A 17459-nucleotide genomic window follows, 5' to 3' on the forward strand; every position below is an offset into this window, starting at 1 on the left:
TTAATAAGAAAATTAATGCCAGAAAAGGACTTAAAGAGAGAGTGTAATCAGTGAGCTCATTTTGTGTAATATCAATGCCCTATTTTACTCCTCCTCGTGTATCATTCTCTCTAATCTCTTTTCTGCCAAAAAGAAGACAATTATAGTGCGTGCTGAAAACATAGCAATATGTAGTTTAAAAAATGATGCCAAAGTTGAAAACCGTAACGCATGCACACACGCACACGCTATCTCAAATAGTTACAAGAGGCCTCCAAAACCGAACTGAACTAGTGAGAAGCAATTGGAAAGGATATATTCTAGAAAATTATTCTGAAAAAACTTTGGCTTTACCACTCTGGAATTAGAGCTGCACGAAAGTCCGGTTAGACTGGACTTGTCTAGTTTAATAAAAAAATTGATCTTAAAAAATTAAAAGGCAAAAAATATCAGACTAATTTTTTTGAGGTAGATCAGGCAAGAGATTAAGCTCTCAAATCACAAACATATGAAATTACTTTAATAAAATTTTAATTATTTTTACTATATTTGAGTAATTTGAAATTTAAAAGTGTCATTTCCTTAATTCACATTTTATATTTCTATTGAATATAATTTTAATTTAATTTGCTACTAAATTATTATTGTAATGTACATTATACATGTTGTTAAAGTTTATTGAATGTTGTTATTATTGTTGTTGAAGTTATGAATTTGAATAATGTGATTTGTAATTGAAATATTTGTTGTTGTTAGAGATTGTTATAAATTTTTTATAATTGTAAATATTTTTATTATTTTAATTTAGTTTATGAAGATGAAGTGAATTATTACTTTTCATACAAAAAAAAAGCTAAGTGAATATAAAATTATTGAGAACAGTTTTTTAGTCTTATGAATCAAGTCTAATTTTATTAATTTTTGAGTTGCAATTAAACTAGATTGAATTATAAGTTGTTTAACCTAATTTTTTTTACTCCCTTTATTAAAAAATATAAGATATTTTTAACTAAATTGTACTATTTAATAAAGTTCTTATCTACTTTCAAATTAACTCTATCTTTTTATATTTACCCTTATTAACTATCCTATAATAAATATAAAGTCACCATCAATAGAGATACTTTTAAAAAAAATAATAATTATATTTTAAAAGATTAAAAATACTTTATATTTTTAAATATTTAACTCTTTAAAAAATATTTTACATATAAAAAAAGCCAAATTTCGAATTAAATCAAAATATAATCTTATCTAACTCTTTGTGTAACCCCATCGGACAGCAAAGAATTCATACCAAACCCGGGGAGGTAAGAGGCTGTTCTCATTTTTTTAAAGGGAGATAATAAACTAAAAAGAGGCAAAAAAAAAAAAAAAAACCTCCTAGGCTTTTCTCATTTTTTACTCTATAAATAAGGGACAGATGTTTCCGATCCTAGGCTTGAAGACGCAGCGCTCGATCTTCTTAGCCTCTTCTCTTCTCTTTCGTCCTCGGCGTCTTCCGCTTCTCAATCCAAACCTAGACCCCAATATGGTTGGACCCTCCCAACCTCCTAAGTCCACCCTCAAGTTCCTCTGTAGCTACGGCGGCAAAATCCTTCCCCGCTATCCCGACGGCAAGCTCCGTTATATCGGTGGCCATACGCGTGTCCTCTCCGTCGACCGCTCTATTCCCTTTTCCGGTTAGTTTTCTTTTAGTTTGTTGCTCTTTCTTTTAGTTACGCCCTTTTTTTTTTTTTGAGGGAGCGTCAAGTACGTTTCTGATAGAAGCGAGAACTCCGTGAATGGGATTGATCTGTTTGGAGCGATATTGAGAGAAAGCTTTTATTCTTCTTGTTGCGGTTGTTGATTCATTGTGTAATACAGAGCTGTTGGTGAAGTTGGGAGAGCTCTGTGGCTCGGCAACTGTGATACTTCGCTGTCAATTTCCCACCGAAGATCTCGATGCTTTGGTATCCATCAGCTCCGACGAGGATCTGGCGAATCTTATCGAGGAATACGATCTTGTTGCGCCGCCTTCGTCTTTAAAGATCAGAGCGTTCCTTTCGCCGCCGAAATCGTTCCAGAAAAAAACTTCTATTCCGTCCTCCTCGTCTATGTCAAAATCATCATCATCTTCATCAACATCGTCGCCGTCGTCGTCGCCTCACAATTCTACTGCTGGTAGTTGTGGATGTTCTACTTGTGGCTGTAGTCCTAGGTATTCGGTGTTGGTGACGCCGGTCGTCGATGGATGTGTACATCAGATGTTGGCGCCGATGGCGTATGACATGAGAAAATCTGCTGGGAGGAATATTCCTCTTCCTCAATATGCTTACCCGATGCAGGGTAACCCACGCCACATTAGCGTTGTGCACAGCGGGAACCACTGGCAATAGAGCCAGAGTGATCTGAATCATGGATATGATGGGAACTGTTTGGAATCTAACAGAAGCAAAACGAGCTTAAAATATTATAATTATAATTAAAACATCGTAAGATAAAGTTGGGATCTATGATGTAAAAGGGACTGTAAATCTTTAAGACGGCTTGTCCTCCTAGCTTGTGTTCCTTGGCCATTACATTAATTTCAGTCCTATTACATTTTTTGGGTGTCAAACTTGCGATGGTGAGTTCGTTTCGTTCTGTTTTGCTAGCGCCTATGTTTGCCTTTCCTTCTGGAAATTCCATATAGAAACTATTCTTTTCCTCCGACCACCCTTCAAAGTCTTGTTCCTGTTATCTTGCCTCCTTCCTCTCTACGGTTGTCACTGTGTCCTGCTATTTTTGATTTCGTAATCCTTATGCTTTTCATCCGTCGTCAGTTTAATTGCAATTTCTTCCCCAATTTTTTTTTTTTGGGACTAGTGTCCCAGTTTGATTAATTGTTTGATTGTTTGTGTGCAGGTTGAATGATTAGAATGAGGCGGCTCAATAAGGAAGCTGCAACGAATAATCCTGCTGGTCACTGATTGCATTTGACAAGCTGTGCGACTGTAAGTTTCGACATGACTACAATTTTGTTGGGATCTGTCTTCTCTATCTATGGATCTCTCTTATACTGTTGCAGAGACTGGCTGCATCATGTTCTATGGTCCATTCGTTTGTTTTTTTAAATTAAAAGTGAATTATTTCTTCCGATTATTGACCATTTTAAAGACAATAGCTTGTCATTGGTCATATAAAGAACTGTCCTTTACCCTTGTTTTCCTCTGAAGACCAGGAGGCAATCTTTAAGGAAGTATCTGTGTTACTATTACAGATATCCTTTACCCTTATTTGCATACTGTTTTGTTCTTCTATTCAGTGAATTTATACAGCTAAGTTATTGGCGTTTGAGTTCAGGTTTGGTGTTGGAAGCAGATTCAAGAACAAACATCAAATGGGGATGCTGTTCCGAATCTCATGGAATTGGGAACCAAACACTAAATTGAAGCTTTCTTAAAATGGAATGTCATAGAACATGCAAAAGTTAAAGGTGTGAACTGATCCTACAAAACTATCTCGGCACAGTTGGCGCAAGGAAGTTTGCCACAATAACTTGAATACAATAATATAGAGATTCCGAAACAAAAAAGGGTAATTTTAAAAAGGAGAAACAAAAACAAAGAACAAGATAGAAAAGCATCCCAAGACTTGGAATATAGAACTTTGATTTAAAGATATGGTTGTGGTGTGGCATCTCCAAACGGCCGGAGAGGGACAATACGTGAATACGATTTTGGTTGGAAGCAAAAGGACCCGTCCTCCCTCGCAATTCTGAAGGGCAAGATTCTGTTAGCTGTCAAGTTCTAGAAAGATACGAGATCTTCACACTCCCGAAAACCCGTACCGAACTATATTTTTAAGAGACTATAATATCAAGAAGGTCTGGAAAAATCAGAAAGTCAATTAACGTTAGATTAAAAGGTGAAAATATTCATTAAATATTTTTTAGGAGCTCCTCATGAACTTGGTATAATAAATAAAACAATTTTTATTCTGTTAAAATTGACTAAAAAAAAGGAAAGTGAATATAAGATATAAAAATATTTATAAACTTTTTCTAATAGTTTATGGTATTCTAAAGTTAACATTAATAATGCATAGGTAGCTATTAATTTTATAACATAGGCCGACAATTCCTAACCTATTTAGTATTTTTTTTAGGACTTCATAGTCAATATTACTTTATTTTAATAGATTGAAAAAAATTAAAGCTAGTAATTTAAATTAAATTTAATGAATTAGTCTGAATAAGTTTAAAAAAATTTGAGTCAAGTATAAATGTAAATAGGTTTAGCCTTAATACTTACATTTTTTATTTTTAATAAAATAAAATTAAAACTAAATAAAAATTAAAAATTTTAATTTTTTAAGATAAAAATTGAAATTGATTAAGAAGCAAAATAAAATAATATTTAATAATTTAAATATTTGAGTCAATTTGAATAAGGTTAAATCTCAATTGTTGACATCAAGTTTGATTGTATAACCTTTTCTTTATAAACAGATATTTATGTATTATTATTAATTTAAAAATATCAGAAACTTTTAAAAAAAGTTTAAAGATATTTTTGTACTTTTGTTTACTTCTTTTTTATTAGTCAATATTAATGGATGTTAGTCAAATTTAATAGAATAGGTACTGATGTACTTATTATAACAAGTTAATTGATATTTTTACACTTTTGTTTATTTAGGGATATTGGATACCTCTGAATTTTTTTTAAAAAATTAATTATTTAATTTTTGTATTTTTGATTCAGTTGTAATTCAATATCTAAACCTTGACTTGTTGTAATTAGTCTCTACAGTTTTCACTTTGTTGTAATTTAGTTCCTGCATTTTGCTTCTTGTAATTTAGTCCATATAGTTTTAATCACACTTAAATATTAATTTCTATATTTTAAAAATAAAATTATAAAGATTAAAAATATGTTAAAATTTATTACTCATGTTTTAAATTACTAAACCCTTTTAATTTTTATGAATTTTATAAATATTAAAAGTGTAAAATATTTTTTATCTTTATAATTTTATTTTTTAAAATATAAGGATTAATATTTAAGTGATTGAAATTTTAAAAATTAAATTGTAAAAGGTAAAATTCAGAAATTAAGTTACAATCAAGTTAAAATTATAAGAATTGAGTTATAACAGATTAATTTTTTTCTTCCTATTTAACCCATTAATGTTTATCACATATGAGAAGGGAGTTTAGGTTTGTTATATTCTTGCTGCCCCACACCAAATGCGATCTTTTATAGTTGGATTCCTCCATGTTTTAATTTGGTCATGTCTTTTTCAAAGAATTGGGTCTGCCGGGTTTTCAGTATGGACTTGCATAAAGGTTTTTAGACTGTGAACACTGCATGGAACGCCTTTGTAGTTCTCTCAGTGATTATGGACGGGGAAGGAAGGGTGTTGGGGGAGAGCAGGAGAAAAGCATTTGAAAAACCCTCAACCTACTATTACTTTTAGCTTGTAGACGAAGCTGATGGTATTTTTTTTTTTTTAAAAAAAAAAAAAGAAGACGAAGCTACTTGTAGTTCCAGCTCTTGATCTCTATCTTGCTCATTAATAACTCTAACCAACCTTGGTTGTGACGTGAAGGTGTCTTTGAGTATTATTATGATCGATCTATCAATTTCTTTATTTATTAATCTAGAGATAAGGTCGAATGGACCTTTGATGGTGACCCAGAGAAAGATGATCGGGCGGGAAGCTCCTTGATTTTGCTCATAGTTATCACTCTAATAAGATCTGAACTGTTTAAATTCAATTTTGATAGTCTAAATTGAAATTTTTTAATAATAAATTCATTTTAATAAAATAAATATTTAAAAATTATTTTTATTTTTATTCTGTATCTGTTAAAATAAAATTTACTTAAAATATGAAAATAATTAATATTAAACTATTTTGTCCATTGCTGATCTCCATGTTTACACTCATCATCATTAAAGTGATGAGGCACATGACCGGAACTTCATCCTTTTTATGGAAAAAAACTGGTTGAGATAATACAACACAGTATTCTTATTAAAAAAATAATAATACAATACAATATTGGTGGATGAGTGTGACAAGTGCGGCACGCAACTGGAATGAGTCCCCCACCCCTCCCCACAAAAAAAACGATTCCTACTAATTGACATCAAATCAGAAGATAATGAAAACTTGGGGAAAAGTTTCATATGGAATTCTTTTGTATTTAGTTATCACTTTTTTAACCAAAATATAATAAAGATACAAGTTTTTAGTGATAATAATATGATAGTATATTAGTATATATTTTTTTGCATATAGATTATTAGTTTTTAAAATATTTATTTATTATGTTCTAATTAGATAACTTGATATAAAAATACACAGATTAGCGTTCAATTTCAACTATAAAAAATACAGATATTGACCCTATAATTTCGGAAAAGAAATCAATGGAAATACTTCAGTCTCGGTTAAAAAAAAAAAAAAAACAGAAAATGCTAGGCACATCGTCGTCTTCCGCCCAGTAGAAGATAAGAATAAAGTGTCTCATGAACGAGAAAGAATTAATGCTTGGGCCTTTGATGGCTGCAGAGGAAAAAAAAAAAAGTTATTGCCAGGTAATAATTGATTTGTTAAGCTAGATTAGAAGAGTCTAATAATCTATTTATTCGAATCATTTTCCTTTAATTTAAATAAATTTATAATTATACATGGCACTACCATTATTTATGAAGATAAGACAAGAGTTAGTAGTATGTTTTCTGGAATATTACATGTTTAGAGTTGTTAAGGTTCTCTGTTTCTTTCACTTAATCACATGATTCTGTTACACTTTTTATTATTATTAAATAATACAAGTGTTCTAAATGATTAATTGTTGTTCTGAAATCTATGTATTTAATCAACAAACGATGGGTTAAACAATAATAGAACTTCTTATTTGTTAATGATACATTATTGAAAATTTGAAATGCCATTATGCGACAGATGTGGGCCATTTTCATGGGACTTTGCCGTGTGATTTACTCTTTTGTACCTATTTATAAGGTACTTTTAACATGTTTTATCATAAATAAAAAAAATTTTAAAATTTATTAACTATATCTAGAAATTTAATTGTTTTTTAATTTTATTCTTATTAAATATATTCTCCCTCTGTTCAAAAATATAAGGCATTTTTTTAATGAGTTTGATGTTAAAAAAATGTAAGACATTTTTAATCTTTTGAGACGTTATCATTATTATTTTTTAAAAGTACCCCTATTAATTACTAACTTTATATGAAAAGATAGGGTTAGTTTAAAAGTAGGTAACTACTTTATTGGAGTGAGATTTGATTAAAAATGCCTTATATTTTTGAATAAGAAGAATATATTTTAATAATGCATTTTCTCTCTCCAACATTCAATAGATGTCAAATGAGAAAATTTATAATGAAAATTTAATAAAATGATTTATAGATAGAATTAAAATTTTTTTTTCTCTCTTCCTAATAAATAGAACCAGAAGAAGTATAGAATTGATAATATGGGTTGAGTTAAAGCAAAATTGTGGCCAATTAGGGTTGCACTGTATAATTTAAATTTGCTATAAGTCGGTAGATTGATAGAAATATAACATATGCAAGATTAGGCTATACTAACTTATAACCCACTATGGGCTAACCCAAGGGGTCACGAGCTAACCCATATTACCAGCTCTTACTGGTCTGGGTTTTAAAAAAAGAAAACCAAGATTTTACCGAACAAAGGTAGATTTTACCGAACAATGGGCAATTTTTCCTGTGCGGGCTTTAATGGCTTGTTGGGCCTCGTACAACACCGTGGTGTTTTTTTTTTGGATAAAAAACACCATGGTTGTTGGAAGTGAGTACGGGCTTGGTGAATATAAGTGGGCTCCACTCGTTTTCATCCGGACCATCCCTGTAAGGGACAACGGGTATTGCTAAGTTTTTTTTTTTTTTGGACCAGCTGATTTCTAAGTTTAAGAAGGGTTTAAATTTGTTTTTTTATAAAAAAAGGGAAAACAAATTGTTCAGGAGAAAATTTTCAAGTATTAATTTTACTTGAAATAAGTTATTGTTGCCAAAACTAGCTATTATGCATCTTTCTCAAATGAGGGCTGGTTGTAAGTGACCCTTGACGAGTGTGGATTTATGGGGTGTGTTTTCTGGTTCTACCTTATGGGATAAGTTCTTGTTACAAAGATTTAATTTTAATTTTTAAAAAATTCAATTCTAGAGCTTTAAAAATATAATTGTACTAGGATTTTTAATATGAACTTCACGAGGCTAAGATTTTCACAAGAAAATCTTTTCAAAATTTTCTATCCATTTTTGTGCAAAAAAAAGTAAACAGAAAATATTGAAAAACTTGTCATTAACAGTATTATTGTGATTTTTGCTTTAATTGCGTTTTGAAAACAAAATAGTCAAGCATTAGAATTTTTTTGCCTAATTTTAGAAAACAAACAAAACTACTCTCATATATGAAAACAAAACTGATTTGGCAATAGGTTATTTCGCCAGAATACTTCTCCCTTTGGGTCATGGTTCCATTTGTACTGCAAAGAAGAAATTTCTGGAAAATGAACTTTTCTGGAAAGATTAACCCACCATATGATCACATGCTACTGGATAAACATAATAAATAAAATAATATGTTTGAATAATTATCTAGTTATCTTCCACACCAAACTTGATTGAAAATTAGAGATAAAATCATAAAATAGAGTAAATATCTTTGATATATAGAGGTTAAATAATATAAAAAATTAAAGAAAAAATAATTTCAGAAAAAAAGAGCATTTTACTCCAAATTAATAGATTTTATTTTATATAATATAATGGTAATTATTTTTTGGGAGAATGAAAAATAAGAATTTTGTAAGAATATTAATTTCAAATTAGAATTTTTCAACACTAATATTTTCAAATTTCAATATTTCTTCTACCATATTGCAGTACTAAAATTTTTAATTTAACATTATTGTTTTTATAAGATCCTTATAATTGCAATTTCTCCAAAAATATATTTTTTTGCCATTAAAATATCATTTAATTATTGAAAACAACTTACATGGTTTTAAATAAAAAAACAAGGTATTGAAAGCTTTGAACCACTAAGATAATGCTTTTAAGTTGTGTTTTAACTATGATTGAATTGAGATCAACATCATAATTAAAATAATAAAATTTAACTAAAGTACATAAAAATATTTATCTATAAACATGATAAGAGTAATATTTAAATAATAAAAATATTAATTTATAAGTAAAGAAAAAATTCATGAATAAATCACATATAATCCAACAAAACATAATTACTTAAGTGCAATCGATAAGTTACTACTTTTGCTTTATTTTTTAAAGTCAAAATAATGTTGTTTTACACTTAGGAAGAAGAGAGGAAAAAATAAAGTCCAACTCGATCAATCACATATTCACATCCAAAACGCCTTATTAAACTTGTGAAATAATTCACTTATTTGACTTACTGACTGGAGTTAGGTTTGAATAGCAAGATAAAAACAACAGCAACTAATATGAACGTACTCATGAGATTGACAATAAGTCAACAGCATAGAATTAAAGAGCATGAACAGCATCAATTGTCCATAGAGATAGCAGCAACTTGACATACGCTATATCAGATCATGTAAAATTAGTGCCACGTAAGCAAATTAAACCACAGGACTGATTTAGGCAATCTCAGGCGAAGTTGGTGAATCTCCAGTTCTCCACAAACATCTCCATCATGCAAACGTATTAATAGGGTTGGTGGGACAAGTGCCTCTCCTTTAACATTCAACTTCTTATAATGACGTTGACGCAATATCCAAACTTTTCACTATTAATTAATTACAAATTACAGCATGTTGCTTTTACTTTTTCTGGCTGAAAAAAAATACTACAAACTATAATCACGGGCCAAAAAGAAAGAAAAAAAAAACAATTAACAGCAGTTAGAATTAATTTTACAACGGTTGAAAAAATAATGATGTTGAAAGTTAAGCACTTTCCATGTTAGTCCAACCGCTGCGGTAAATTATTTCTACAGCGGCTACAAAACCATCGTCAAAAGATGTTAAATAATTCAAAAACATTAGTATGAAGCTTTCATCAGTTGCAGGTCAAAAAAAAACAAAAAGAAAAAAAAAACTTTCATCGGTTGGAAGGTTTCAACACCTGTTGTATTCATTCAACATTGATTGATTATAACTGATGTTGAAAGTATCTTTTTTTTTTTTTATATTGCATTAACTTCTACATATTTTCCCATCCTGTAATGAAAAATGCAATTCATTTATAGTACATAATAATTATAACCAACTAGAACAGTTCAATCACATAATAACAATCTTAATTCAATAAAACTATAAAAAAATTAAGATTAATGATTATTTTTATTTCTAAACAATACACAAATATTTAGAAATGATTCGAAATTTAATTATAAATTATTTATATCTCTCATTTATTTGATCTTTAAATGAAGAAGAAGGTTGAAATTACTATTCACGAAATAGAAGAATGAGACATGTTTACTTGTCCAAAATATAATTTAACTTATAAAAATTAATAACCAATATATTAATATATCAATCGATATATACTACCAATGTTCAATGTATAAAATACATTCATAAGACATGAACATTTTTCTATTTTGTTTCACGAGATTTTATATGATGCATGGAAAATGTTCTTTATTTTAGGCATGAGAAAATGGGTCATATTTCAAAATAAAATGACTATAACTTCCTAGAAGAATTAATTAAGTAATTGTAATTGTAATTGGGGTTAATGAACCTCTTAAATCCTAAATTATTACTTGAATAATATTTTATATCTTGAACTCTTAAAATAAGCATCATGTACCCTAAATTATTACTTGAATAGCCAATTACCTTTGTTGTTAATTTATATATAATCGCTGTTACTTTTGATTTTGTGAGGCTCAGTCAAGGGTTAATGTGACACTAATCCCCTCTTGACATAGGTGGACTATATAGCTGTTAACATTGTGCGGATAAATGGGCAACAGTAATTTGCTTTGAATTTACAAGTTGAGGTGAGTTTTTGCTCATTTTAAGAATTTAGGATTCAACATGTTATTTGAGTAATAGTTTAAAATCTAAGATGCTCATTAACCCTTGTAATTGTATTAACTAACACATCACTCATCATAAATATTTTTACCATAAATTATATACTTTTCAATTAGGGTACTGCAAATCAATGATTGTCATTAAATTGGTTAAAACACTAATACAAAGGTTAATTGTTAAAGCTATTATTGTCAAACTTACAAGTTTTGAGTTTAATGTTTTTATATTTTTAACTTATAAAATCGTATCAACTCACTTACAGATTTAAATTAGATGCAAATTTAATTAAATTTGTAAGTTAACTTTACAAGTTTATTGTTTTTATGTTTTTAGTTTACAAAATTGTGTTAACTTATTTATAAACTTATATTAAATATAAATTCAGTTAAACTCACAATTTTTTTTAATTAAGCAAGTTAAATATATACTATAAAACTTTATTAAAAGAGAAATAAAATTCATAAAACAAAAGCTATTATTATTAAAAAAGAAAACAAAAAAAAAATTTTTATTTTGAATATAATAGTCTATCCATAGTTAGATTCAATTTCAATAATTTGTATTAAAATATATTTAAATTAAATTATAATTATATTTTATATTTTAATTATTTAATTACATATTTGTAATTATTATTTATTAACAAAAGATGAGTTTACCTTTTCCAGTTTACATCTCGTAATGAGTTTACTTAAACTGGCCTGCTTAACATCCCTAATTAAAAGTTAAAACCTAATCAAGTCATATTAGACAGATCATAAAAGAATCATTTCATTGAAACAAAATCAAGACCACTAATTTACTAAAGTCTCAGTACCCCAATGTTTTCCACTCGTATACAGTGTAGTAGTGAAGTGACCCCCGGCACGTGAAGTTAGTTTCATGGACGTCGCCGATTAAGCCCAATCCATCAGTGTTGGTTCATCCCATCAGAATCTTTACCAAAATCAGCGGCTTTTGGTTGTGTTGTGCGCAACTGTGGTATCGCGCACCCTGTAATTCTGCTTTCTAGCATCTTCCAAGTTCTACCTAATCCCTGTTCTCTTTCTCATCTTATCAACTTCTGCCAACTTCTCTTTCATCCCTTGCCTATTTCATCTTCTTCTACGCTTTTCTGGCTTTTTCTCGGTGGAAATGGATCCCACCCAAATAATTTTCCCATTCTCTGCTATGCCTTGCACCAGTTGGACCCGCACGCCAGTTCTCCGCTTCCCACGGAGCTACATCGAACTCTTCTGACTCAGTTCCCTCACTTGACCAACCCCAAAGTCTTGGCGGCAATGACCCGAGTCATCCCTGAGCTTCAAATCACGCAGACTCTGTCTCTTCTACGAACCCTGGGTCCTCGTCCTGATCCTTCTGCGGTTGCTTTCGCGCGGCTGAAGATCGCGGAGATTCGCCGCAAGCTTGAAGAAACAGAGGGGTTGAGAGAGGGTGATGAGAAAGAGATGCAGATTTATGAGGCAATGGTGAGGTTGGAGGACATGCACGACGAGTATGCGAAACAGTTGAGGGGAGCGGAAGAGAGGTTAGTTGGGGTTTATTGGTCAGTTGTGACAAAAGAATCGGAGAAAGGGGGTGAGGAGGAGGAGGCGAATGCAGAAGTCATTGAAATTTTGAGGAAAGCGGAGATAGAGGAAGTGGAGAGGGTTCAGCTTTCTGGGCGGCAGCTAAGGCTCCTTCTGAGGCGTTTGGCAAGACTCCAGGGCTGGTTGTGCTTGATTTGTCTCGCAATCAGCTGAAGGTGATATTATTTTTCTTTTGACTTCTCTCGCTCTTAAAACATATTGAGGCTTACTTATTTCCGCTCTAGTTTTGAGTTTGGGAAGTAAAACATCTTTCACCATGGAGTTTTCCACGTATTTATTAGTTTTTGAAGCTAAGTTTCTGCTGGATGAAGCCATAAACATAAGCAATAACTAATGAATTGATAATGGAAAGGAAAGGAATCAGTGAATCACCAACAGAGATGACACCTGCTAGGATTGAGTTATCTGTGACAGGGACGTTTTTGTGATTTAATTAAGAGTATGAAGTAAAATGTTTGAAGGCAAGTACGTGGAATCCTGTTGGCATTATCTGATCTGCTTAAAGAGGGAGAAAAACTGACGATTGGAATCATGTAGAACTACAGCGATGCGGAATGAAGGGGAAGGGATGTAGAATTTCAAATCTGAGATTTTCTTATATTCATATTTCAATCAACCTACACGTATTTTTTTTTTCCTCCCTTCCCTTCCATTTCATCCCTTCAAACTTATTCAAAGGGGAAAATGTCGGATTTATGCCCTTTCCTTTCCCTTCCATTCTCCTCAAATCAAACATACCTGTTCCAAATGCTTCTCTTCTGCATTAAGTTTCTTTCCTCCTCTCATAATTGATATTTTCCTGACGCTAATACAGAGGAAAACTTTTTTTTTTTTTGGGTTGCTAGTGTTTACTTGTTTTTCATGTGCCAGTGCTTATGGACTATTCTGATTTTCCATGTAATGGAACAATATGGCACTGAGTCTTTTATGATGCGAAGGTTTCAATGTTAAATAAATATTATGGTGGCTGGGATTTACTGTACTAGTTGGAAGTCACAGATTGATGATCATATACTGTTGTTTGTAGTCAATCAAATCCAATTTTTCCTGTTTAGGACTTCGTACATCAAATTGAATTAGTCAATGGTATTCATATATGTACTTTAATCTATATATCTTAGACAAAAACTTTTTTCTCTCACGATTACAGAAGAGTCAGCTTTCCTAATTACTGGTATATTAAGGAAGGTGGAAGGGGGCGGGGACAAAGCATGCTTGTTACCTGTTAGTACTGGTTGATAATAGAACTGTTTTTTGATTTAACTTATAATTGTTTGATGTTTGATGTTTGATGTTTTCTGTTTTCATATCTTAAAAACAGATGATCCCTGACTCATTGGCAGGTCTGCAAAAACTTGAAGAGCTTGATGTTTCATCGAATCTTTTAGAATCACTACCAGATTCAATTGGATTGCTGCTCAATCTTAGGGTCCTCAATGTGTCTGGAAACAAGCTACGTGTACTTCCTGAATCCATTGCACATTGCAAGTATGTTTGCATTCTTTCCGTGCTAACTTTTCAATCTAATTAGCATTGGCAGCATGGTTATCAAAATTGTACAGTTCACACTTTGTACACTTTGTAACGAGTTAGAACTAACGTGTATCATTGGTTGTATCATAAGCAGTCTTGAATTGTCAACGAATCATGCTGTTTGAGTCAGTATGGTAGAATGACATGATTCTATGAGAAAAAGCAAGAAAGCAATGAGGTGGTGAGGCATGTTAAGAGTTGTTGCCTCTTAGGAAGAGAGCATATATTGAGATTATTTCAAGAATTAATTGTGACAGATTTATGATTGGTGAACTTATTTACGAGTTATGTTTAAGTAAATTTCTTAACTATTGCGTTAGGCTTACTGCCTTAAGTGTTTTATGCCCGTGCACATACACTCTATATGTCATACGTTATATTCATGTTATTTTTCATATATTGTTGATTCTTAGAATTCAATAATTTTTACAACCTACAGTTTTGAAATATAGTTCCTGCTTCAGGATGCGTCACGATTTGATAACTATGGTTGTCAGCATACCTTGTGCTTTTTTTTTTTTTAATACGAGAAAGAGCAAATTAGACTACCATTGTACTGCGAGTCCTAAAGCCGTTACAATTCTTCATAAAAATAGGAGATAACTCTTGAGGATCCTGGGGAACCATGTGAAATCCTGTAAGAGTCGAGAGTTCCTTTTCAGCCACGACCCAGGAAACTTGTGCTATTTTTATGAAACTGGAGTGTTTTTCAACTTTTTTACTGTTAGTTCCTTGATTGGAACATGACAACAAATACTTAAGAAGTTTTATGTTAGATTTGTTGTCTCTGCTCCTGTCAGACTTGTGCTTTTATGTAAATGTAGGTCACTTGTTGAACTGGATGCTAGCTTTAACAACCTAATGTGCCTGCCAACAAACATGGGCTATGGGCTTACCAATCTCGAGAGGCTTTCGATCCATTTGAACAAGATTCGACTTCTTCCCTCATCTATTGGTGAAATGAGGTCTCTTAGATATCTTGATGCTCATTTCAATGAGCTGTGTGGCCTCCCACAAGCAATTGGAAGACTGACAAACCTTGAATATCTAAACATTAGCAGTAATTTCAGCGATTTGACTGAGCTTCCTGAAACCATCTGTGATCTAATTAACCTGAGGGAACTCGACCTCAGCAACAACCAGATTCGAGTGCTTCCATACGCATTTGGCAGGCTTGAAAATTTAACAAAGCTCAACCTAGACCAGAATCCACTCGAAATCCCTCCGCCGGAGGTTGTAAGACAAGGGGTTGAGGCTGTGAAGGACTTTATGACTAAGAGGTGGCTTGAGATCGTTGCAGAAGAAGAACAGAAAACCATGGCTGAAACAAAGAAACAGCAACTGCAAGCACAGGGCGGATTGATGGCTTGGGGTACCTCATTGTTGAATGTTGTTTCTGGGGTTTCTGAAAGTGTTGCAGGATATCTGGCTCCTAGAAAAGCCTCAAGAGACCCCTGGTTGGATCAGCAGTTGTGATAATGTGATATGAATAAGGGTAATGCCACGGAGAGCTTGATCGTCCCGTAGCAAAATCCTATTATGCTATTAACATTTATGGATTAACTCACCAGTTTATGACTTCTGTACATATTGTTGCCTTGTGTTTGTGGGATGATGTCATCCAGAGAGCTCTAGGTCTCTCTGGATCAGTATCTCAATGCATGTGATAACACCTTGTGGATGTGATATGAATCAATAGAACATGGTCTTTCAGAGTGATCTGTATTACGTTAGGTTGTGATATGAATCAATAGAACATACTCTTTCACAGTGATTTGTATTACGTAATGGTTGTGATATGAATCAATAGAAAACACTCTTTCACAGTGATCTGTATTACATGATTTGCATCTGCTTTATCAATTGATTGATTATTGTTCATCACCCGCCTCATGGCAAGCCATCGAAGAGAACAGACCATCTAACAACTCAACAAACTAGAAACTAGCTCAGACGCAAACGTATGTGTGCATGCACATGAAAAGGGGTCTAATTAAAGATATCTGGTTAGTGTTCTTTTGTTTTTTTTTTTTTTTTACATTATAGTAGAAAAACAGCGTTTCCAACACAAATATTATGGTAGTTGGTTCTATTTTATGATTAAAATATACTTTGTCTTCATTAAAAAATATAAGGTATTTTTTGAAGAGTTAAAAGTTTAAAAATGTAAGGTATTTTTACTCTTTTGAAATGTAATCATTTTTTTTTCGAAAGTGCCCATAGTGATAATGATTTTATATTTATTATAAGGTGTTTACTATGGGTAAATATGAAAAAATAGGATTAGTTGAAAAGTAGGTAACTATTTTATTGAAGAGTGAGATTCGGTTAAAAATGTCTTATATTTTTAAACGGAGGGAGTAGTAGTTATACAGAGGAATAATTTCATAATTATTTAATTGAGTCATGTACTTTGTTTCTGAATCAATACTGAAAATCATAACATTAACGAAAAAGAACAAACAGGCCATGTTCTTCATCAACCAGTTGTATACTTTTTATGTCTCAGTTGAAACTTAAATATTTATTATGTTTTGACTTTTGATCACAAACTAAATAATTTAAATTTAAACATTTTCAGAAGACCTCAGAAGAAGGAATGGAGTGTTGGAGAAGGCAGAAGAGGTCACGAAACCATTCCTGAGGCTGAGATTCAATCAATACAACTCCCACGCCTCCAGAATGTTCCCACAACTTCTCTCCTGTCTATTCCTTTTCCCAGGTAAATTAAATTAATTTAAAAATAAAAAGCAGTAAAACACACATGCGTTTGCCGGGAGTCGAACCCGGGTCTATTGCTTGGAAGGCAATTATCCTAACCGTTGGACTACAAACGCGTTGGTGAGATTGTTGACAAAAAATATATTCCTAATCTATATTAATGGCCCTAGCAAAATTTGAATTTTAATTGGGTATAATAGATTATGAAAATAATTAATTAAGTGATAAATTTTAATTATAATTAATTATATTATAACGCAATCTGTTTGGATACTACTTTTTAAAATTAATTTTAACAGAATTAAAAATATTTGGATAATTTAATTAGAATCAATTTTAGCGATACAAATTACTATATAATTTATTTTTTAAATACCAAACATCAATTATTTGAGATACATTTTTATTAAGAAAAAAAAGAGAAAAAAAGAGAGTTTAATTTTATTTTTATTAATTATGTGTTTTTTTGTAATTTTTTGTGGGCCTTTCTTTGTAATTTCCCCAACTTTTTTTGAAAAAATTTTGGTAGAAGCTCAGATCGTTAGCTTTTCAAAATAATCGATTTTAACCAAAAAA

The 17459-nt window shown here is 31.4% G+C and overlaps 2 protein-coding genes and 1 non-coding gene across 3 annotated transcripts; 2 read left to right on the forward strand and 1 right to left on the reverse strand.

Moving 5' to 3' along the window:
- Positions 1-1387: 1387 nt before the first annotated feature.
- LOC129300617 (uncharacterized) lies at positions 1388-2565 on the forward strand. The gene is made up of 2 exons (XM_054939190.1): positions 1388-1661; positions 1846-2565. Exons 1-2 carry the CDS (start codon positions 1403-1405, stop codon positions 2355-2357), a joined length of 771 nt encoding a protein of 256 aa, XP_054795165.1. The 5' UTR covers positions 1388-1402; the 3' UTR covers positions 2358-2565.
- A 5218-nt stretch (positions 2566-7783) lies between these two features.
- Positions 7784-16001, forward strand: LOC129300616 (plant intracellular Ras-group-related LRR protein 3-like). Its single transcript, XM_054939189.1, is given in 5 exon segments — positions 7784-7855; positions 11919-12720; positions 12723-12784; positions 13951-14117; positions 14987-16001. Coding segments are annotated over 5 exon segments (1755 nt in total). The 3' UTR covers positions 15639-16001.
- A 926-nt stretch (positions 16002-16927) lies between these two features.
- On the reverse strand, positions 16928-16999 carry TRNAG-UCC (transfer RNA glycine (anticodon UCC)). The gene has a single exon. It is a non-coding gene; the product is annotated as a tRNA-Gly (tRNA).
- Between the last annotated feature and the right edge of the window lie 460 nt (positions 17000-17459).

The sequence above is a fragment of the Prosopis cineraria genome, unplaced genomic scaffold (genome assembly GCF_029017545.1).
Source record: "Prosopis cineraria cultivar Desert tree isolate PC_DT_omini unplaced genomic scaffold, ASM2901754v1 PC1678, whole genome shotgun sequence".
In the NCBI taxonomy this organism is placed as follows: Eukaryota; Viridiplantae; Streptophyta; class Magnoliopsida; order Fabales; family Fabaceae; genus Prosopis; species Prosopis cineraria.

What these genes read in the sequence shown, in the direction of transcription:
- LOC129300617 (XM_054939190.1), top strand. Translation starts at nt 1,403, where the DNA reads ATGTTTCCGATCCTAGGCTTGAAGACGCAGCGCTCGATCTTCTTAGCC. An exon ending in CCGCTCTATTCCCTTTTCCG is followed by an intron (nt 1,662 to 1,845) that starts GTTAGTTTTCTT and finishes TGTGTAATACAG; the next exon opens with AGCTGTTGGTGAAGTTGGGA.